At 39.3% G+C, this 24,218-nt stretch overlaps 1 protein-coding gene across 3 annotated transcripts in view; it reads left to right on the top strand.

The window, feature by feature from the left end:
* The window catches only part of AFAP1 (actin filament associated protein 1), a 112,509-nt gene that overhangs the window by 72,296 nt on the left and 15,995 nt on the right, over positions 1-24,218 (top strand). For all 3 annotated transcript variants that reach the window (XM_005485731.4, XM_014266141.3, XM_074541706.1), the window contains exons 5-11: positions 358-569; positions 3,539-3,718; positions 12,941-13,033; positions 14,517-14,601; positions 18,237-18,386; positions 21,591-21,802; positions 23,249-23,394. In XM_005485731.4, coding sequence (XP_005485788.1) covers positions 358-569; positions 3,539-3,718; positions 12,941-13,033; positions 14,517-14,601; positions 18,237-18,386; positions 21,591-21,802; positions 23,249-23,394 — 1,078 coding nt within the window. The remainder of the gene's footprint in view (positions 1-357; positions 570-3,538; positions 3,719-12,940; positions 13,034-14,516; positions 14,602-18,236; positions 18,387-21,590; positions 21,803-23,248; positions 23,395-24,218) is intronic.

Raw genomic sequence — 24,218 nt, forward strand, 5'->3', positions numbered from 1 at the left:
TGTTTCTTGATGTGATGTACTAAAGCAAGATGAAGATGTTTCTGTGTGAAAGAATTACAGAAAATGAAGCTGTCAAATAATATTTTGAAGATAATGGAACACTATCTAAAATTCTAGCTAGGTATTCCCAGCTTCCTGTTTCATTAAAATTCACAAGGTGTCTGTATGGGTCTTGGCAAAGTATCTTATGTTTAATTAATGTAATGCATTGATATTACTGAGCGCTGAAACAGTAACTTGTTCTTGGCTGATTTTCCAAAGCTTTCACTTAAAATGAACCTTCTTGAGGTTTTCAGTTATTGCAGTGTACTTCATGGCTAAGTGTTTTAACCTAACACTTTTACACTTTTATTAAAGATTATGACTCAGATGCCATGAGCAGCTCTTATGAATCCTACGATGAAGAGGAGGAGGATGGAAAGGGGAAGAAAATGAGACATCAGTGGCCTTCTGAGGAAGCCTCTATGGATCTGGTGAAGGATGCCAAAATCTGTGCCTTCCTTCTTAGAAAAAAACGATTTGGGCAATGGACCAAACTACTGTGTGTTATCAAAGAAAACAAACTACTGGTAATTCTTATTTTTAGCTAGCTATATTTTCATTGTACCTTTTAAATTATGTATTTATTTTTACAGGAATCTGATTTTTGGAATATATTCTGCAAACAGTGGCCAAGTCTGCAGTAACCTTACCAAAGAGTTCGGTCATGATTTACCCAAGAAGCAGAAAAGCACTGAAATTATAAGTGTATCATTTCACCACTTAGAACTTTGATTTTTATTTCACTTCAGCTTGAACCCCAGCAGTTCTCTGATATTGGAAAGAACATCTGGCCCATTATCTTCTAAAATATTTAATTTGGAAAAAAATAGTTGCTGAAACTGTAAATCCAGTCTTTTATTCCCTGCAGACAAAAAGTCTCATAGGGAGCTCTGTGTGTGAACTGTTGGATCAGACTGCTGGAGAGAAAAGTCCCTTGTTGGACTGAGAATTCACTTGGCAGCATATGCTGTGGTAATGTACACACTTTAAACTAAACCTTTGCCATCTGCTCTGCAGTAATTATGATGCAGTATTCACATGATGCACAGCTGCATTATAAAAGGGACAGAAACAAGTGGATGTATTTATTCCTTAAGCAAATCTGTTATGCTTCTTTCTGATTGGAGGCACCAGTGAAAGATTCCATGAATTATCTGCTCACAGATGTATTTTTGTTTTCTGAAAATAGACCTTAATTCAGGGAGGCATTTACTGTGTGTAGTTATGAACAAACAATGCTTGTATTAATCAATAAGTTGGGGTCCTCGGTGCTCCTGCCTTCTGATAGGGTGCTTCCAGCCATTGTACCTACTTACATAATAATTACTGCACTATCCCAAGTGTTAAAAGCTGATTAACAAGTCATAGAACATTTTGTGTAAAACCTCTCTATTCTACAGTGTACAGTGTAGTTTAGGTGTGTTCACTTTTCAAGTACATTTGTGCTTATGGCAGTATAGAAAATAGCAGGATATGACATGGAGGTAAGAGATTTCTGAAAATACAGTTGGAATGAATTTGCTAGTTTGCAGTAGCTTTAATTTTTGTACCCTCCTGTATTTAAATGTTGAAAAAAAAGTTCATTCTGATTCAGCTTTTATTATATTCTTATAATGCCATTATCCTTAATGCACATTTTTATCACCATATATCAGTATCATATCAGATTTCAGGACCAGCTGATAATAGCTTGAAGAAAGGAAGGGAAGAGACAGAGAACCAGATTTTTCCCTGAAGTCATACACCATTTGTTCTACAATTACATTTATCGTTCCATATAAAAATATGTTCTTTTTTATATTTTCATTTCCTTTACCCACATGTGTGGTCCGAAAAGCTTTTTTTTTTCCTTACAGGGATCATCTTTCAGTAATTCTATAATGTGGATTAAGAAAATAAAAGTCACAATAAGAGTCTAATGACCAAGTTACACAAGATTGGTTTATTGTTTGAAGGAGGACTTGGACAGTTAACTTATGAGATATGCAAGTAAAACAAATATGTGTTCTTAGGGATTAGTAATTGCTTGTGTCATAAATGCAGCTGTCATCATAAAACAAAAATATTTTAATTAGGATTAGACATTAGAAATAACTTTTAGTAGGGAATTACTTTTCACTTAAAGTCCGTTAGGGACTCATATTTCATTTAAAGTCTTTTAATATATACATGCTTCAGTTTTAGCAATGTATAATTTTAAATAAAATATTTAGATTAATATAAAAGGAATTACAAGCTGTTTATTGGTTCTTAAAGTGAATAATGTTGTATTTCTTAAAGACTTCATAGCTTGAAAAGTTAGTATTTTTTAAATGTTGCAAATTAAAAATCTGTGACCAAACTGGAGAAACTTTAGGGTAATGGGCTTTGGAGAGGGAAGGCTTGTCAGTGATCTGCAGAGTCTGGTTTAGAATTGACTGTATTTGCTCAGCCTAACTTGTAGTGTTTATAACATACTTTCATCAATTGTCTTCCTGACAGTTGCATCCTGGCACGAATACTGCTGCGGACATGCAGAAATTCATGTGCTTTTCTCTATTCACATAAATGCTCAGCTGTTCTTTGTATGCTGATACTAGTTAGTCTGGATTGTCAGAGACCCCTTATTTGTATGAGGGAAAGCCCAGTTTACAGAAGTATATAAAATAACTGGACATTTGTATAGAGAGTTAAACATTGTTCTGCAGTCTTTGGGAGCCTCAGCTGTAGTGGTGGGTTGGAAGGAGGGAATGGAGCCTGGGTCTGTAGGACAAGTGATGTAAAGAGGGAGCCCTCTGTCTTCAGATCACCAGTTCCAGCAGAGAACAGGCCATCAGTGACCCAGCAGGAAATGGCTGAGGGTTTTACTGATGGGGGAAGAAATAAATGTAAGTACATCATTGTAGCCAGGAGCTTGCAAAATGAAGTAACTTGGAAATTTGTGCAGGGACTATTAGACTGTATTAACTGAAAAAGTGTGATTTTACCCACTTTCCATCAAGTTTTTTTTTTTTTTTTTACTTATCTCAAGAAAATGAGCAGGTGAGTAAAGCATGTGTCAGTGTCTTTGCAATTAAAGTGTGTAGGCACTGATGTAGATTTGCCTTCATGTGGTGATCTGTGACTGGAGGGCAAGGTAAACATCTGGCCTTTAAAGTTGTTGAGTTCCAAGTTTATTCTGCTGCTACATATGAACAGATATCCTAAATCACCCTCTTCCTACCTGATCAAGGTCAAAGTTGAGTCATAAGGATAATGCAGAGACACTTAATGCTCTCCATATGTTGTACCTGTCCTGCAATAAAAGGCATCTATTATTGTCAGTCTGGAAGTAATTTTGCTTTACAGAGTGGATGAGTTTGCTCTGGCTGAACTCTGTGGTATGTGCTAAAGGGATGTGTAAAATATATTCAAAATTTGATGAATTAAAAATATAGCATTTCTACATAATAAGAGTTTTCCCCCAAGGTTCAGAAAGATTATATCTAACTCTGGAACTTCCCTTATGTTTATTTAGTGTTACAAAAGCTCCAAGGACCAGCAGCCCCAGATGGAGCTGTTCCTGAATGACTGCAGTATCACCTACATTCCCAAAGACAGCAAAAAGAAGAAGCATGAGCTGAAAATCTCTCACCAGGGAGCAGATGCACTGGTTCTGGCAGTGCAGAGCAAAGAGCAGGCAGAACAGTGGCTAAAGGTAAGGGGGGATTTCTGACCAGGAGTTTTTCTACCCACAAAATGTTCACATTGCTCTGTTGCTGTTACAAACTGAGACACAGACAACAACTTCCAGACAAATCCAGACCACTTAAATCCCATCTAATTTGAGACTGCAGAAATACAGACTAGGTTCGGGCCTCGAAGCAATTCCTCAGGGTTAACCCGGTGCTGCTGCTGTGATGGTTTTCACTACTAATAGCACAATAATCTGGTGCAGAGAGGAGAGGTGGCAAATTCCCTTTCATCTTCTTCTCCAGTTCATTTTCCAGAAAGATTTGGTGGTTAGGGCATAGTTTTGGTGAGTGGAAGGTTCAAATTCCCTCAGGTGGAGGCAGCTGGCACCCATATTATTTTTGGCATGGTGTCACCTTTTTTAAAAGAAGATTCTCTGAGGAGATACCTGTTTGAATTGCTCTGGATGGAAAAAAATCCTTCAGCTTCCTGAAGGCCATTCAAGTTTCCTAATTCTGGTTTAGCAAAGTATCATCTGTTATGGTTTCTCCTGCGAACGCAGACTTCGGAGAAAATGGGATTTTGTCATCTTCCTTTCCTCTCTGTTCAATGTCTGCAGACATGGAAAATCCCAAGGCAAGGGCTGCAGTTACAGATCCTAACCAGATTACAAGTATTTATGTTGGATTTGCCAGTCTCAAAGGTGGAGGTCAGTGAAGTAGTGTGGGAAACTATCACTGCAGTTGCAGTAGCAGCTGTTTTAAGACCTTGAAATCCAGCCTTTTAAATACATGTATAAGTCTGAAGGCATCAGACTCATCAGGCATTCTCCATGCTGTGCTGTGATCTAACCTTATATGGTACTTATTTTTCTAAGAATAAATTGTATTTCCCCAAATACAATTGAATTAAACACATAGGAATTTCCTGATGGCAGATAGTTTTTCTGCAGAAGAGGGAGACATAAAATGCAGCTTAAGCGGTATAAATTCTGCTGTGGGCTAATGTACTAAATGGAAAATTAATCTGTAATTTCCTATTTTGCAATATTTGAATATACCTTTTGGGAGTTTGAGGTTTGTGTGTGTTTGGTTTTGACTGTGACTTTGTATCCTGGCTTAGAAAATGCTCTATTGTCATTTTAATGGCAATTAATCCAGCCATGTGTTTGTTAGGCTTCTAACATCAATATCTTGTCCTAAGTTTTAAAATCATGCAAGTGTCCCACTAGTTCAGCTAGCAGTTCAAAACCACTGATTGGAATGAAGAGAAGTTCATAAGTCATGTTCCCTTCCAAGGGAATTCCGCTGTAATTAGATCATAGGAACTGCACCCTTATTTCCTGTGTTGTTCTCAATTTAGTAATTCTAAATTCACTGGCATCTATCAGACGTTCTTTCATAAAAATTGTTTTATTTTTTTAAATTGTATATAAAGCATCCCCACAAAGGCAGACAGAGCAGTACTAGATTTTTCCATGTCCCAGATGCATTCCTGCTGCTTCAAACTGAGAAGAAAAAGAGGGATTTTGTGCAGTTGCATGTTCACACAGTTGTATATTCTGTGTGTCTGCAAAGCATTTGGAGACAGTCTGACAGCACTTTATTTAGCTCCTTCATGCTGCAAAGCTCTCTATTCATGAAATCTTTCAAGTGCATGGCACTGTTACTGTACTCAACTTCCAAGTCCTCAGTGCTGCTTCAGCCCTTTGCTTCTGCAGTACAGATCCTTTCCCACAGCTAACCAGAAAAGATCTGTGCAGCTCTTGCAACAGCTCCAGTGTTTTCCAAAAAAAGTACGGCCTTTGGAAAAATAAAATAAGCATTGCTTTCTGTGTTTTTTAAAATACACCAAAAGTTAAGGATTTTTTAAAATTACGTAAGCAATAATGTTTGGATCATTGAAGCCTTACTCAAAATTAGCTTCTGAAAATCATGTGTGGCTTTGTGTAGGACATTCTTGCACTATGAAAGAGGTCACTGCTTCATCTTGGGAGATTTTAGCTTTCCCAGCCTGTCAGTCAGAGAACCAGGGTCCCTCCCAGTGCTCTGTCCCTTACATGTGATTTCTGTAGTTAATAACATGGAAAGATCCAGAGACTGACAATGAGAAAGAACTCTGCAACCACATTTTTAGAGCATAAGATGCCTTCCTGGTCAAAGATACTGCACCAGTGTTTGCCACTTGAGGCAGATTATCACCCAGGAGCAATGGGTTCTCATGAAATCAAATGTAAACTGTCTCATTAAAGCTTTACAGTTCATCCTAAAAAGCTCAAAATGTTTTTGGAGACCAGATTGTCCTTTGAAAGCTAAACCAGTTTTTTTTTCCAGTTCATGTATATAATCAGTACAGAATATGTTTAAGTAAATAATTTTAAAATATATATTGGAAGACAAATTCTAAATCGATGTAGAATACTTCAGACCTTTTTTCTTTTTGCAAAGATGACACCAAGAAAGCTCCAACTGATAAACATAGTGCAAATTGAAGTCTAGACTGGAAACCACAAAGGGAGTTTCAGATTCACCAGCTAACAAATGCTTGATGAAAACAGATAGCTGATGTCACCAAAGAGCCTGTCAAGATTTCAGAGGAAGGAGCAAAGCTAGTATAAATTCAGGCTAGAGCTGAGATCATCTCAGTAATATGGTGGGCAACAAAAAGTGGTGGAATTTTCCAGACTGGAGTCCTAAAATGTTCCCACAAAAATGTACAAGAAAAAAATGAGTGCAGTTACACACTCTGACCCAAAAATGGTCTTTTTCCATGCATGCTTGAGTGTATGTGCATCTGTGCATTTTGTGGTCAAGTGAGGTCTGAAATTTTCCTGTTTGTCTCAGCACATCCAATAGACTGGTAAAACTACACTTATTTGTCAGCATCCCTGGGAAATGCTGCATTAAAAATAAAAGGACTGGTAAGACCATGACCTTACAAGAAGCTGCTTGTTCAGTGGCTTCATTTGTACAGATGAATGTGCTCTGTGTGCAGAACCCTCAGACTAGGCCACAGAAAACTGCCCTCAGTATTAGAAATACATGGAAGCCAAAGAAATTGAGGTAACTTGTTGTAGAAGACTGGTAGAAGAAGGAAATGGTCACAGTGACTGATCCCAAGGCCTTCTCTTCCTCCTAACATTCCTCCTGCAAAAATGTATTTCTGATTTACCATGCATGAGGTATAATCTATCATTCTGGAGTACTGGCCTTGATTTTCATTTTTCCCTAACATTAGGCACCCTTAGTTAACTTCTCTTCATTTTCTGGTGCTCTGCCACTGTGCAGCAGTCTCTCCAGCTGAGGGTCTGTAATTGAGCAGTGAATCTTCCAGCCATAGGGAGACATTGCTTCATCGATCATTTTGACAATGCTCAGCCAGTTCTGAACTTGTCATAATAAGGAGGATATTTTGCCCTGAAGAGAGAATAAAATCATGGTTGGGACTGTATCCAGTCATCCAAAGGCTCTGCAGCATTCCTTGTGGTTCACCTACCCAGTTTTTCTCTCTGATTAACTGCATGTTATCTCTTATGAAAGTCTATGGAAACATCTCTTTTTTTTCACTGTCCTGAGTTTAGTGAAGGTAATCAAGTAATTTCTGGTCTCCAGTCTTTATGTGGACAATTTTACTGAAGAGTAAACTACTGACAGAGCTGTTCTTTAGCCAGTTTATATCAGCAGAAAATTGAGCTTGTAACTGTAAACACTGTGTGGCTGCTTTTGCTTTCTATGGGAATTTCCAGCTAGAGATCTTCAACACTTCAAGCATTTCTTTCTTGGCTTGTGTAATAACTCCCCAAAGAGGTTATTATCTCCATTTTGTAGCAGAGTAGAATCAAGTGCTGAATGGTCAAGCCTTAAAATGGACAAAAAAAAGTGGTTTTGGGGATGCATACTTGGTACTAGTGATTTCCATGCAGTGTTTGTTAATTTGTCATTAACTTAAAGCATGTACAGTGACCCAAGGCAGGCGGGCCAGGTTCTTTCTCTACTGCCCATCATCACCAGCAGCAAAGGCTGTGCAAACTAAATGAGACCTCCCAGGAATTGCACCCCTGTTGTCTCAATCAGATGGTTTAAAATACCTCAGTTCAAGTCACAGCAAGGTCAGTCAGTGAGTTTGCATAAGAGCTCTTTAGGGCCTCACCTGCAGAGGGGATGGACCAAACTGCATAAAAAACTGGGAGTTTTGACCAGTCTGCAGGACTCTGCCAGTGGGCGGAGCTGGAGGATGCCAGCTTGGCTGTGAGCCAGAGTGTGTGTGTATGTGACCAGTGCCGTGGAAAACAATACATAATTTAAAAGAACCAGATGTATATGTAAATTTAAAAAGCCCCAACCAAACCACCCACGAATACAGAACCACAAACATCCTATTTACTTGTCTTCTCAGTGATAATTTTTCTTTGGTGTTTCCTGGCTAAAATCACAAATGCAAGCTGTCACAGTCAGAGCAGAACCCAGGAGGGCTGAGACTTTTCACCACTACATATTATTCCTCCTCTCTCCTACCCACAGCTTTGGATGGAGAATCATTTAAATCACACCTAGCTCAGACTCTTGGCCTAAAGTGCCATGTGCATCACCTTAGCACCCAGGCTGGGGATGCAGCACAGGGCACCTCTGCCTCCTGCCGCCCTCCTCAGCCTCTGGGGAGTGCCTCTTCCCTGGGCTCTGCCTGATCCAGCAGCCATAAATAGCAATGGACTTCATGGCAGTATGCAGGAGAAATGATACAGGCTTGTCTTGGTTGAGTAGGTCAGAGAAGTGTTTCTAAGGGGATGCACAGGCACTAAGGGCAGGCTTATTGACTGCTAGGCTGCCAGAATCTCATCCTCACTTTGCTCAGATAAATGGCAGTAAGGCAGAAAGATTAATCTTTCCAGGCTAAGGGATACCTGAGAATGATATTTTCTAATACAGAAGGTAAAGGGGGTTTCTTTTTGAGACTTAAAGCATGTTATTCCCTGTGAGTGGAATAATTTCTGCCTTTCCTACCTAAGATTTTCCTCTATGTGAACTCCTCGGGGCATTTCTTCTCTGCAAAACACTAACAGGAGTTCTGCTGCACTCCTAAAGAGGAGGGTATTGACACTAACATATGAAACAGTCCACAAGAAGGAGAAAATGAGGATTTAGTCATGCCAAAATGACTGAGAGTCCCAGAAAGTCAGTACTCTTCCAGCAGTGAAAAAGGAGTGTTTCAGGAATGGGAAATACTGACTTACAGCTGGAGCCAAACCCTTTCCCTGTGCTGTGTTGTACTTAAGCAGATTTCAGCTTTGCCACATTCCTATTTCCAGAGTTAAGTGGCAGAGCCAAGGGACACAGCCCATCCCATTCCCAGCAATTCCAGTATTTGTGAAACATGTGGGCAGAGGGGGACAAGTGGGTGGGTGGCTGGCTGGGTTTCTGGTTCAATTACATAAAGTAAAGCAAATGTGCAGTCAGGCTGTGAGCTTTCTGTCTTGAACTCGATCATATTAAAAGTGTGAGCTTCTCATGGGAGTTCCCTGAGAGCACAGGATGATACAAATGCTGTAATCACATCCCCGTGGTAGGGAGGCTGTAGCTTGAGCTCATCCATGGTATCCATCAGGAGTGAGGTCTGCAGGCTCCTAAGCACAGGAAAACTTTGAGTCTTATTCCTTAACAGGTCCCAAAGGGATCAGCCATAAGGAACTATCTACAAATGTACTTTTACTCAGAATTTGTTTGATTTCTGTGTGGCAGGGGCTGGCTGACAAGCAGCTGGCTTTCTGGTTTTGCTACAGAGCCACTGCTTTTTTATCTGGAGCTTGGAACTTTAAAGTAGCCAGAAGAATCTAATTTACTTTTTCTGATTTCACATGTGGAATAAATGTCAGGCAAGTATTTTGCCTCTAGTCCTGGTGTGTCTTTTAAAATAAGAGAAAAGAATTATAGAAATGTGTAGGTGTATGCAGATATGAACTTTTTTATAGTAAATATTAGTGCTTCTGTAGTAGGATAGTTTTAAAAAAAAAAAATTCCAGACACACCAGTGGCAGAAATTCCACTGACTTCACCCATGGCTCAGGGCAGGGAATCTTTCCAGCTTCCTACCTACACATATTTCTCCTCTGTGCCTTATGTCACTGCACTCAGTGCTGTACTCTGACTTATATCCTGATCCACCTGGGGATTCAAGGTCTGAAGCCCAAGTCTGATTAGGAGCAGCGAATGCAGCTGGGGCTGTTTGACCTGGAGAAAAGGAGGTTCAGGGGAGACCTTTGTGTTCTCTGCAGCTGTAGCCAGGTGGGGATCAGTCTCTTCTTCCAGATAACGTGACAGGAAAAGAGAAAATGATCTCAAGTCTCACCAGAGCAGGTTTAGTTTGGATATTAGGAAAAACTTCTTCAGTGAAAGGAGCACGCTGCCAAGGAAAGTGGTGGAGTCAGTCCCTGGAGATACTTAAAATACTGTATAGATGTGGAACTTAGGGACATGGTTTAGTGGTGCATTTGGCACTGATGGATTAACAGTTGGACTCTGTCTTAGGGGTCTTTTCCAAATAAATGATTCTCTAATTCTATAAATAAGGAATAATAATACAGTTCAGGTTGCAGAAGCTTTTTCCAGGTCTGCTAATCGTAATATTGTAATGGTAATTGTGGTACTTCAGATTCTTGCTATGGAATAACAAAATATTATTTTAAATGCATTTGGTTTTGAGGCTGTCCAAAGAAATACAGTATCTTCAGTTTTCTGATTGCATTTGCTCATAGATTTTAAATATTTGAATAGATAGTCTGTTTATGATTCAGTTTGATTTTCCTGGCAGATCACACTGTGTGTGTGTACATGTAATGTACAAAGGCATTTGAGGTGAAAAAAAGGGAGTTATTTCCTTTCCCTAATGTGTGAGAAAACTTAAACTAATAATGGAATATTTGCCATTATAAGGTATTCTCAGTGCACCCTTCCACATGATGCCATTTTATTAAAAATAACACTTTTGGGGATTCCTTTTTTTTTCCCTTTGTTTTTGGAGCTACGGAAATACATTTATTCTTATTTTTAGGCATTTAGTTGCCGTGGATAAAAATTTGCTGAACTCACTCACTCACTCACTCACTCACTCACTCACTCACTCATTCCTCACTCTCACTCACAATTACTTTTTAATGAAAATAGTAATATTTTGTTTTCATATGGCTCCAGAAGATGGAACATTGAAAAACCTGACAAAAACTTTTGAGCCTTATGATTGAAATTATGCAAGTTGGCAGTACTGGTGGAATGTTTTATCCTTCAAATTTTGAGCTGAAGCTATATGCATGTGAAAACCAGATTTTTAATGGCAGCTATCTGCAAACCTAATTACAGAGAGTGCATCCAGGCAACCATAATATATTAAAGACATTTCATCCTGGTAAGGTGGAGGAGAATGAATTTTGTGCTGTGCATTAAACACAATTATGGTGCACATAGAAGGTGATGAGCAAGCCTTTGCCAGTGAACCTTTTGAACCCAAATGAAGTGTTGGACCCTTGAGTATGCATTTACTTTAGATCCTGCCACCAACTCCCTTTTGACAATGTGTCATTTTTTTAATCAAAATTTAATTACAGCCCAATTAAGCACTTCAGCTTCTCCTTAAATATGTGGGGTACGATAAGAACTGGATTTACTTGAGTGCATGACTTAGCACATACTATTGAGTTAGTGCTGCCAAATCATTTCCCTCTGTTCTGTCTGTAACTCCCATTACAATCTGCCTTTGCCAAAATTAACTAACTGTGTGGTGTGAGCAGATGCTGAAAACATAAGCCATTGAATCAGGGTCATGCAGGAGACAGAAATGAATGTTCCCAGAAACTGTACAGTCACATTTCCCTAGGAAGAAAACGACAGTGTATTTACACCATACTGAGCACCAGTGATTGATTTAAAAAACCAGACACATGAAAAAATCTTATGATTTTGGGGAGTTCAGGGCTTTTCTTAACTTTGAGGTGCTCTGCTGCAGATACATCTACATTTTGTGTTACAAAGGACACCAAGTGCCATGAAATGCTGATCTTGTTTCTGGAACAAAATGTAGGGTAGGTCAGACAGTCAGGAAAGGATGCTGAAGTGTTTTGACATTTTAGCTCAGAAATAAAAATGTAGGTTCATCTCCCAGCTTTGCTTAGGTTTTTTTGTGTGTCATTGACATCATTCTTTTGTTCCTGGGTTCTTCCACTGTAAAATGGGGTTTTGGTGCTCTTCCTTTCTTTATGGTGTATAATGCTTGTAATTTATGATGTGCTCCTGAGTTAGCATAAGGGTCTGTGTAAGCCTATAATAATTTGATTTGTTTTAGCTTCGCCCTTAAAGGGAGGTTAAATGTTGGGAAATGACTGTTTGGTGCCATCCTTTGCTTTTTAGTAGTTTTCTCATCAAAATTGTTCATTTTAAAACTCAGCGTGAGCTCGGATCGAGAGCCTGTTCTCGTCAGCACAAGCAGTTTCAGGATGATAATGGGCTGGTGATAACTTCACAAGAGATAAAACCCTTAGCTATGGCCATGGGGAATCATCAAGCATCTTTATCATTGTGTATTTTTACATTTATGTAATTTGAGGTTTTTAAGTTCTTCAAATTCCATCAAAATATCAGCAAATTCCCACTTTAAGATTTTTCTTTAACTTTTTAGAACAGAAAGTGCCATTTCCATTTGCTACAAACATATTTACAATTACTTTGACCTTTAAATCTTGAGTTAATGTGCAGATCTAATACAAAAATGCCTCAAAATACCACTGTGCAATATTAACCCTAAGCTTATCAGCACTTCATTAGTTTTCTGATGGCAAAAAAGAGCATCTGTGAAGTGTATTATATAAAACTCTTGTCTATTGGCTTGAGGTACCTTGGATTCCGTTTTCTCATCATTGTAATGAAATTAGTTTGGTGGTGTCAGCTGAGTTCATATAGCAGAATTAGCTCATGGAAATCAGCAGTGCTATTGGTTTCTTCACTTAGGAGAGCCTTGGAGCTTAGTCTGCTTAGAAACTGAAACCTTCCACCCCTAGACTTCATGTCTCCTTCAGGTCATATATGAGATGACTTAGGGAGGGAGCATGGAGAAGTTGTTGTGGTGTCAGCCTGCCTGACACCTGCCAGCCTAGTAAATGTCTGTGTGGTTCTCCTTCCCATCTCCTTTCACATCCATATATAATTTCTAATCTCTCTGATTTGTATTTTGTCAATAATTAATAAGTTTTGCCTTGTCTCCTAAGGTTATAAAAGATGTGTGCAGCAACTGCACGGGAGCTGTAGACTCTGATGGGCCATTGTCTAGTTCTCCAGTACACAAAGTGGAGCTGGAAAAGGTAAAGTTATCAAAATTAAGAATGCAAAATTTCTTATGATTACTCAAAGAGACACTGGAAGTAAATCCTTGCTGCCTTGTGTTGCTGTTTCAGGCACACAGTGCCTGTGTTGGTCTGTTTGGATATGTGCACACATTCTGCAGAGCTGAGGTTTCTGCCATGTCAGTTTGTTTGGCCATGAGCAAGGAGCAGCCTGGCTTGGGTCCAACTTCTCCTCAGCCACAGCAGGGTGCAGATTAATGGGTGTGGTACACGTGCTGAGATGCAGAGATGGTCTCCAACAAATGCAGACAGCAAGCAGGGGTGTCACTCTTGAGGAAGAAAGGATGAAGATTATACCAGGGTTTTAAGGGAAAGTTTCTTATTTTGGGGATTTGAGTCCTTGAAGAGCTCCCTGGGCATGCTGAGCTCACTGTTTTGGCAGACTCCTCCAAGCATTCATGTCTCAGTAGAGAAACTTGGCTACTCACACGTGGTACTTGGCTACTGCACTGCCTTGACTCAGCAGGATGTGAGAGCAGGAATTAGGGAAGTGAGCAGCTTTGCAGGGAATGATTGGTGCATTACCAGCACCAGTTTAAGCCCCTGCTCCATTGAGGCATCCAGGTGAGCCAATCTCTCTGCAGCCCATGCTTAAAAATCCCCCTGACAGAGGCTTCATCACGCAGTTCCTGATGGCAAGTGCCACCCCTGTGGTGTGCATGTAATGTACAGAAGTGCCTCACTGCCTGTGGTGGTGTTGCTTTGTTCCTGGGACCTGTTCCAGGACAGCCAGAAGCTGTTGTCTTTGTATGTTTGCACACATCTGCACAGTATTGACAAAGCAACTCAAAGTATTAAAAAATATGTTCTTTTTTTCTAAAATACACGCCATGAAAAGGTGCAGTTTATCTGGTCATCCATTCTTTTTTGTGATGTTCTGCTCATCTGCTTCATGGCTTCCCCACTTCTGAGTAATGTGATCATCAAAACTGTGCTGTCATAAGCTCTGTCTGCTTGAACCCAGACTTCATGCATAACCTTTACAGAATAATCGGTGCTAAAAATTTATTTTAAAAGCCTTTCTTGCACATATTTAAAGTACTGGAGGACCTTGTAGGAACGCACTATTTTCCAATAAGTTATAATTGCAAATCCACGTGTGAAACATTTTTAAAGATACTTTAAAAATGCTTTTACTCTACTCATAGCTGATGCATGTAATTCTTTATTGCAACATTTACAGCCTAGAAATACATATGGTGAATTATGAATATTTCACTGATTTTTAATACACTTTCAAATATATACTATTTTATTGTTTCTGTGATTTTCTAAAGGCTCTAAAACTGAAGTTTTTACTATCTCCTAATTCTCTTCCAAGTGGAGAGAGCTTGAAAGTGTGTTTTATTTCATAGTGAGTCTGTTTTTGAAGGAATTAATGACATTTGATTTTTATGAAGGTGCAAACATTGTATGTCAGCTGATCTCTTTGCCCCTGCAGAAGTTGTCAGTTGAGAGGCCAAGCTCAGATGGGGAAGGTGCTGTGGAGAATGGCATCACTACTGTGTGCAATGGTAAAGAGCAAGGTATGTCTGGTGTAAGTGATGTGTGCTGAGAGAAAGGGGAATACCTCACTTTTATCTTTGCAAAAAAGTAAAGTTTTTGAATGGTTTTATTAGGATTCAGTTTAACTTGAAAGCTGAGCTATGTCAAGAAGGATTCCTTCAATTTTGGCAGCAACATTTGATGTTATTGGGCAGGTAAAATCAATATAATTAGTATGAGGGAACTGAATATAGAAATTTTGATTTGGCCTTTTCTATGTTCAAAAGTACTGGTTTTCAGAGCTTGGGTGACCACTCTAGGCAAATAACAGGTTTTTTAGTAACTGTATAGTGACAATATAAGTAGTGGTGTAAAGTTTCTAAGCAAAAAAGCAATCATTAAATACTAGAAGGAGAGAACCATGCATATTTATATATATATATAGATGTAATTTTGTTTAATATATGTGGTTGTGTGCGCACAGATACCTTCATATATAAACTATCATATTACATATTATTATTTATATAAAAACATTTATAGTTATGCAATATTAGTGAGCTTTTGAGTACATATCTATAATTTTGCATATGGTACTTTGGAGCCATGCATTTTCTGTAGTCCTTATAAACCAACAAACCCCAAGTCCAGAGGGAGTTCTGGCCAAGTTATTTCTAATACACTCAACCCTTATGCTCTATTCCCCATCCCCTTCCCTCCGCCACAAAGCAGAAGAAATTCTGTGCCTTCCTTCACTTTCTGTTAGATAAAGCATTTTCCTGCTGCTGTTAGTGAAGGTAACTTGAGCTGCAGAGAGCACAATGTCAATACTGGCCTTGGTGCCAGCACTGTCTCACCTTTTGATCTTGTCCCTTATCTCCTGCCTGGCTCATTTTCCAGCATTTCCTGGCCATACAGATCTCTGAACAGTATGGGACAATGTCATGGTTTCTGGTTTCCTGAAAGTCATGGTACATTTTTACTTTTTTTTTTTTTTTTTTTTTTTCCACATTTTAAAATCTTCTATTAAGCTTTCATAAAACTCTGAAATCTATGGAGAATCATCTGTGACTCAAAACCTGTGTTGGTCACGATGTCCAGAAACACCAGGTGGCCCAGGTACCCTGCAGAAGGTGTGGTGATGCAGCTGGGAAAGCAACCCAGCTTAGGTGCCCTCAAGGAGGGTCATTTAAAATGCCAGTGGCTTTTGAAAATTGACTTTCAATACATAGTAGGAGAAATTGTGGGCATTAATGACTGCAAGAAGACTGAAGTGTGCTTGGTGAAGTTATGCCATGCCTTTTTAAAATGGATAGGAAGTGTTTAAGGGAGTAGATGGGAAGGGAGGCTTCAGTGAATAATCATCTCCAGCTGGCACCAGCCACCAGCCTCTGCTCTGCTCCAAACCAGCTGCTTGCTTTGCTGTGGGGAAGGAAGTGAGAATAAAAGGCTTTTGTGAAAAAAATCACTGGCAATTGGGCAATTAGTATATTCTTTAGACTCAAAAAGATTAAGTCATCAAGGCCTTATTTCTGCTGCCTCTCAGTTCTGCAGGGAAAAAAAGTCAGCAATGTGAAGGGAAGACAGGACAAGAAAACAAACACTAGAATGGGCTTATTCCACTGTCTGTTCATGCTTGTGGGAACGATTCCCTTTGGCTTCTGTCTCAGAGAAATGAGATTTTCTGTCTCTGGCTTTTTTCAGTGCTTTTCATGTACCCCTCAATAGCCACAGTCAGCTTTTGGCTGCTCTTGTGTGGGATGGAAACCTGTGTGAGGGCAGGTGCTGTGCCCCCCAGCGTGACAGTGGTCACAGGGGTTCTTGGATGAGGGAAGAGACTAGAATGTTGACTCCATGTTTCAGAAGGCTTGATTTATTATTTTATGATATATATATTACATTATAACTGTACTAAAGAATAGAAGGAAAAGCTTCATCTCAGAAGGCTAGCTAAGCTAACAATAGAAAAGCCAAAAAGAATGATGATAAAAGAGCCAGCTGTCTCGGACTGTCTGAGATAGCTCGGCCTTGATTGGCCATTAATTATAAACATCCAAGATGGGCCAATCAAAAATCCACCTGTTGCATTCCACGGCAGCAGATAACCAGTGTTTACATTTTGTCTCTGAGGCCTCTCAGCTTCTCAGAAGGGAAAAAATCCTAAGAAAAGATTTTCATAAAAGATGTCTGCAACACCCCAGAAAAGGGTTCATGACCTGGTGGGATGGGTGACCTTCCTCCCTCCAACAAGGGAGCCTCATGCATGTTCAGAGAGCACAGTGTAAGTTGTGAGCACCCTTCCCTTGAAACAGATAATTAGACCTGAATGTGTTGGGGTGGGCTGGGGGGCAGCACTTGCAGAGCTGCCTTTCCCCCTCAGCACTGGCAGATTTGTACAGTCTTGGCCACGGATGCAATTTCTAAATAATGTTCCATGATTGCTAACAAGTAAACTAAATGATAAATTATCCCATGGTGAGTCCCAAACTGCTTCTCTATTTGCCATGCATTCTTCTTTCCAGCTCATCAGTTCATACACTCATTTCTCATGTGAACATTTTGTCCAGTTTTTCCCTCAGTTTGTGCAAGCCCATAACCACTAAGTGTTCCCTAATGCAAAAGGAATTGATATGTTGGGGATAAAGATAGAACAGCTCAATTAGTAACTATTTAAAATTAATTGTTCATTAAAATCACATATCAGGGCAAGTTGATGGAATTTTTGCTGCCCTGTCAGTTAGCAGAGACTTTTGCTCTGTTGCCAGAATCCAGTTTATGCCACTGAATTCAGTTTTTGAAGCTTATTTTGTTTGTTCTGTTTTTGCAAAGAAAATCTTGGTTTTTTTCTGAATCTGTTTAGTCTTAGAAACTCTTCTTTAAAAAAAAAGAATTGGATTTAAATCAGGTAGGCACTTCTAAACACCATATCCATAGTCCTTGCCATATTGCATCCAGCAGCTGAACCTTCTTCAGTTCTCAGAGTGGTAATATTCCTATTGTCAAATGAAGTTAGTGGAAGCATAGACTGGATGTTAGCAAAATACCTCTTTTCAGCACAGCTTTTTCTTTCCAATGGTCACAAAAATGGCCAGCTATAGCTATTGAATATTCATACTGATCTCACTAATTTCTTATCAGTTAATTCATAAGTCTTGTCTTTCTAAAATGTCCATTGTGATAAGATCTCTTAATCTAATTGTTCACAGAAGTCATTTTGCTAAGCAAGCATATTCTGTCTTTTTTGTGTACCTAATTATTGAAGTATTTTGAGAAAAATGTTTAGGAACATTGAAGAAGACACCGAGGAAGTGTCTGACTGGATTTTTATTGCTGTGTATATGAGCTAAATTTATATACAGTTACTTCAGTCATACTCCTAAATTAGATAATGACTGCTGTGGAAAGAGACCTGAAGCTTGATTAGATTAAATAAAGTTGGAAGATTGATTTTTGTTTGTATTATCCTTCAGAATGCCGTGATTTTTATAACACAGAGGTTACTGGGTAATACAGTGTTTGTCTCATTGAAATCTGCAGCTTTTGTGCAATTGTTCGTCTTTGCTCTTCCTTATGTCTTGCATAGGATTTTTTTGTCTGAACTTCTGTTTTTATTCAGGTTCTCTCTCTTGGTTGGTGTACACACACTACTAAATACACACTTCTGCTTTCTTAATAGTGAAGAGGAAAAAAAGTTCGAAAACGGAAGCCAAGGGCACTGTGACTAAAGTAACAGGGAAAAAGATAACAAAGATCATTGGTTTAGGAAAGAAAAAGCCATCAACAGATGAACAGACCTCATCAGCTGAAGAAGATGTTCCAACATGTGGTAAGTGTTTTTTTTCCTTGAGTCTTAAATGCACGTTGCTATTAAAATTTCATAGCATTCTAGCTTAAGAATTTCTCTAAAATTTACTTTTACTGCAATAATTCTTCCCCAACATTGGAAGGATGCACCCAGACTGCAAGAGGAGTAATCAGGAGTTTGTCATTTGCAAAGAGACTGAAATAATTTGACTTTTAAAATAAAACAGTAACACAGGCTAAGGTATTGCTGCTCTTTGCAGAAGTGAGGAAGAGGAGGAAGAAAATTGTGAAAATGAAGCATAAAGAAACTAGTTATGTTCTCAAACAGATGGTTATAAAATGAATATAGGCTGAACTATGAAATAAAATGAGGCTACAAAGTAGAAGAAGGTTCTTGGAAAGTGATCAGGCCTTTTATAGTAGATTGTGGTTAAGGTTTTATGGAATAGCAGACAGCAGTCAACTGGCCTCAACCAAAATGATTTGAGTTTAATTATGGGTTCCTAAAGTGGTACATATTGGACAAAATGCAGTAACACACTTCTAGTAAGCTATTTTAACTCTTAATTTTGCCCATTCCATATGACAGCTGTAGTACACAAGGAAGTGTATAAAAAGGCATGCAGAAAATACTTGTGTTTTGTATCATAGCTGTTAAGATTTGCTCACAATTTAAGACATTGTGCAATGCACTTAGCTGATGTCCTCACAGCTCTGCTGTTTTATAACAGTACAGTGTACTTACATTTTCCAGTTTATCTTTTGGTGCTCCAGTATTAGATAACACTTACACATGAATAAGATTGAGCTCACCCTTCACCCAATTCCTTCAAAAGACAAATTTCCTTGGAAAGCTTTGAAGCAGTTGCACCAGATTCTGAGTTTAGATTTTACCCTTTAATTGAGTAGAAAAACTTAGGGAAACCCAGAAGTCTGTGATTAGGGAGCAGCTGGCAGAACAGATTGGGGCATGAAGTGTGTTAGATGCCTGCCCAAGGTGGTGGCAGCAGGTCCATGGACCACCAGAGAGAGCTTCATCGATTACAGGCGGCTTTCAAGCCACACTTTGGGCATCATTCACATCAGCAAACTTTGATTGAATAAGTGCCTGTATATGTGTCTATACATCAGCCAAGTACAAATGTGATTTATTGACCAAAAGAGCAGCTGGGGAAAGCTGTGTCCAGCCAGATGCATTGTCCAGAGCATCTGGCCTCCATAAGGGCTCAAACTTCCGGGCTCTCATACTCCATTGATTATTCTGCACTATGTGAGAAGTTAACCACTGCTGTACAATCTGATTCCTCGTATTTCTATCATTAGTTTGGATGTGGACATAAATATAGATTCAGCCATTACTATTTGGCTCTACTCAACACCACTTGCAGATTTTAAAAGAAAGTATATAAAAGTCTAGCCTTTGGTCTTTGAAGGAAGTCTTGGCTAGAAGGAGTTTCTCACCACCAGCAGTTTGGCTCAGTTCAGTGCCCTCTGGGAGGCTGCTCCATAGTTGAAGGTTTTTACACTTTAGAAGGCTCTACCTCCCATGAAGAAAGGGAAAATCCCAACAGGGCTGCAGGTGTCACCCAGCTAGTGTAGAAACTAAAACCCACCTGCCCTTGCAGTCCTGGCAAAGCTCTTGCCTTCAACACCACTGCTCCTGGAGTGCCTGCACCAAGCTGACGTGCTCATGCCCCAAAGGGGAACACACTCAAGGCATTTTGGTCATGTCAGCTTGTGAAGGTTTAAGCAGAGATGTGGGATCCTGTGTAGTTCAGCTCTGAAGCAGGAAGTTTTGCAAGAGCTTTCCAGAGAGGTGCCCTGGGAGCAGAGGGGAAAAACTGTCTGAAAAAAAGGACTCTCACTCCAAAACAAGCTGTATCTGGCTTGCACGGGAAGGTTTTTTTCATTTCTAGGGATTGTAATGTAATGCACAGTGATACAGGGTTTTGTTACAGGAGGAGGGAGCAGAGCTGAAGAGTGTGATTATCACAAGGAGCCAAAACCAGAGGATTAAGCACATCCTCATTTTTTATAGCACCTTCCAAGATGTGCACAATCCTGATCTGCTATATCCTGTTGGATCACACTTTGACATTGGAACCATAATGTTGGAAGGAAGAGCTAGAAAAATGAATAATAAGTCATAGTTCTAATGAAAACCAAAGAGAGAGCTCTCCAACAGGATTAAATGAAAATCATGTCTGAGATAGAAGACAGCTTTTTAACCTCACTTCTGGCTTTTGCAAGATATCATTTATTTCCCTCCTAGCCTGTTTGGAAGCAGCAACATGCTGAATTCATGTACCATTTGTAATGTGGAAGCAAAAGTAAAAGGTTTTTGTTTGGTTGGTTTTTTTTTTCCCTATTTCCAAACTCTACTAAGACAGGAAAAAAGGGCATTGCTTTGATTGTAATGTTTGAGTCTGGAATGATTGTTGCTATGGCACAGAGAAGGAAAAACCACAAAACTCTGCCTGTTTAATGATACTATATACCACTATATTGATATAGAGCGTGGTAAGAAAACTGGGTGGTTTTAAAAGAAAATTTTTAATGACATTTTAATATGTAAGGATACTGTATCATAATTACTTCCTGAATTTTAAATCAACGTGAATTTTATTTCTATTTGCAAAGGTAACAATCTTTTAAGTTCTGGTTTGCAAGTGCCGCAATCCAGATGTGCATTCTTCTTTCTAAATGTAATTAGAACATAGAGCATCAACACTTCCTAGGTCATTTAAACATGGCTTTTGGAAGTTACACAAGGTAGCTCAATACATACTTACATAATATGAGCTGTGATTTTCCCAGAAATGTTGGTCAGACACAGTTACCAAAGTCATTGCCCACGGAGACACGGAGTGAGCACATTGGCTGTGTTTGTTAGTTACTCTTTTCATCAGTGTCCCTCTCCCATTTTTACTGAAGTCCTGGGGACCTGTGTGCTCCTACACATGCAGCTGCTGCAGGCACTGACACAGAACAGCCATTTGGATCACATATTTATATGCTTTTTCTTGGTTATTGGCACAGTGAAAGTTTTCATTAAAAGAAGCAGGGCAGGGTCATTTACTTGTCTTCCTAAGATCCATCTGGACTTTCTATTAGTAGAGGAACAAGTTGCTTGAAGGCTAGCATTACACTGAGAAGTGAGTTTATTTTTTTCTTCCTTTTCAGAAAAAGTGAGGAGTAAAATATCTTACATTTCATTTTATTGCAGGATATCTCAACGTGCTCTCTAATAACCGCTGGCGCGAGCGCTGGTGCAGAGTGAAGGACAATAAACTCATTTTCCACAAGGACAGGACAGACCTGAAGACACACATTGTTTCCATCCCACTCCGAGGCTGTGAAGTCATCCTGGGGCTGGATTCGAAGCATCCCCTGACCTTCCGCCTGCTCCGCAACGGGCAGGAGGTCGCTGTGCTTGAGGTACAGTGGCTGTGACTTTTAGCAACTCACACAAAGTGAGTTAGGGAAGCACTTTCATACGGCCTTATGTCTGTCCATTCAAAAAAACAAAATCTTTGGCATAATATTACTGGACAATAAATATTGGAAGGAGGAAAGAAGTAGTAAATGATGCAGACAAAGAAAGAACTGAGATAAAATGTAATTCAGAAGTCTTCTCAGTAAAATACTTTTCTCTGCACTGACCTCCCCTTGACCTGGTGCCAGAATATCCCTGCTCCTTCTCTAGGCACACTTTTGTATCAGGAATATAGTCACTTTGGGTAAATAACTTAGCAATAAGTAAATAATGGATCACTGTTGATGAGAGCTCGAAAACTCCTAACTTTCATTTGTCTGCTATTTATGGGAACTCCTTTTGCTCAGTCTGTGTCTGTATTAATACAATTATGCATTTCAGAAAATGCAGTGTGCTAGCAGCCTGGTGTGTCTCGTGGCTCTCCTCACATACACACACCTTTATCTGTGTTAGGTGGGTCAGGCTTTCTATGGGGACTTTATTCATCACCATTTAAAACCTAAAATGAGAAGACACTTAAAGCCAAGTATAATGAGCAGGAAGCAACCTTCTACTTGCAGAAGGACAGGCACTTGGACTACTTTGGGTTTCTGATTACACATCAAGTCTCCTGTCCTTGCAACCAGGCCTGTTATATGACAGCAGTTCAGAGAAGTTGAAAATAGAAGACAGCTAAAGGAACTGTGAAAAGCAGTTAAATATGTATAAATAAGAAAATTAGGAACCACTATATTTTTTAATGACATTGTTGCCTTTCCCCCACTATTTCAATCCAATATTTGTTTTGCTGCTGTTTAACTTCTGAATTGGTGACTTGAAGCAAAATATGAAAAAAACTTCAATTATTTTAATAGCATTAATGCTTTTACTTGTGTTATCAGGAAGATGAACAGCATCATTTACACAAATGTAGCAAAATTTTTCAAAAAGTAACATTAAAATCTCTTCACTATTTTGTTCCCTCTTCCCTTTTGTTTCTGATTAACAGTAACACTTTCTTCTCAGGAGTGTTGCTGTCCAAAAATCCTCCAGCCTAACATAAGAAAATAATTATGTTAAAGCTTTCAATATTCTAAAGTCTAAAATAAGCATTACTTGAATCTAAATCCACTGGCCTTAAATGATTATTTTTTCATCTTTTTAGTGGATTGCCCACTTTGTATTACATCATAAATGATGAGCACATAGCTTAGTTAAAGTGCCCTCCTTCTAGCAAAGCAGATTTAATATGAAATCCTGGGGTTTTTAAGAGTTCAGCAGAATGAAACCAGAGCCTCTCATACCATGTGGTAGCAATTTGTCAACCGAGAAGAATGCGCGTTTTGCAATCATGCTCAGCCCAGTGGCAGAGCCAAGACCTGACCTGTGTTCTTGCCCTCTCCTCACAGGCCTCCTCCTCAGAAGACATGGGCAGATGGATTGGAATTCTGCTGGCAGAAACGGGGTCTTCAACAGACCCTGGGGCTCTGCACTACGACTACATCGACGTGGAAATGACGGCAAGCGTCATCCAGGCTGCCAAGCAGACCTTCTGGTGAGCGTGATCCCAGTGCTGCTCCCAGGGCTCTGGGAATTCACAGCCATGTCTTAGCTCCACTGCCAGCACTGCTTATCAACATCCACCTCCTCCCTTGCCACATACTGAACTCCTGAAGTGGATCAGCATTGCAGCATGTTAGATGTGTTTGTGATTATTGTGTTGGAATCCTGCTAAGTTCTGTAAGAGATGCAAGGCACTGTGCAACTTTACTCAAAACCTTATGAGGTTTTTTTCAGTAAGTCTCCTTACCAAATGCTATATTTTTATCTTCTATTTTACCTAAAGTCTTAGAGCTATTCCTGGAAGAGAACAAATATTCTGAAATATACAGCTACGTAATTCACATTTATTGGCTGTACTTGCTGTACATATAGGGAAATATACAGCATATTGTGTGTTATATGCTGCATATATATATATACTCACAGTATATAGCAAATTTAAATCTTGGACAGTCACATAATCCCTGTTTCCTTCTCAAGTTCTTTCTAATTAATTAAAAACTTTATCAAGACCACTTCAGTTCAATTAATTTCTGGCGTTTAATATAGGAGGTGGAAATTGAGAAAGTCCATAGAGGGTGCAGCATGGAAACTGTTTAAATTGCAAATCAATAGAGTGAATTCCCCATTACAGATCCTGTGCTAAAAGGAGAAATGCATACTTAGCAGATACAGTGATTTACATGTTCAAATCATTTGAGGCACTAAATCAGCCTTTGGTGGGAAAAGCCATCATTTTTCCTTGGCTAGATGAGGTTTTTATAAACAGGAGTGAAGAAACAGTGGGGACAGGGGGATGCCCTGCTGGAGTTGTTC

The sequence above is a fragment of the Zonotrichia albicollis genome, chromosome 5 (assembly GCF_047830755.1).
Source record: "Zonotrichia albicollis isolate bZonAlb1 chromosome 5, bZonAlb1.hap1, whole genome shotgun sequence".
Classification (NCBI taxonomy): Eukaryota; Metazoa; Chordata; class Aves; order Passeriformes; family Passerellidae; genus Zonotrichia; species Zonotrichia albicollis.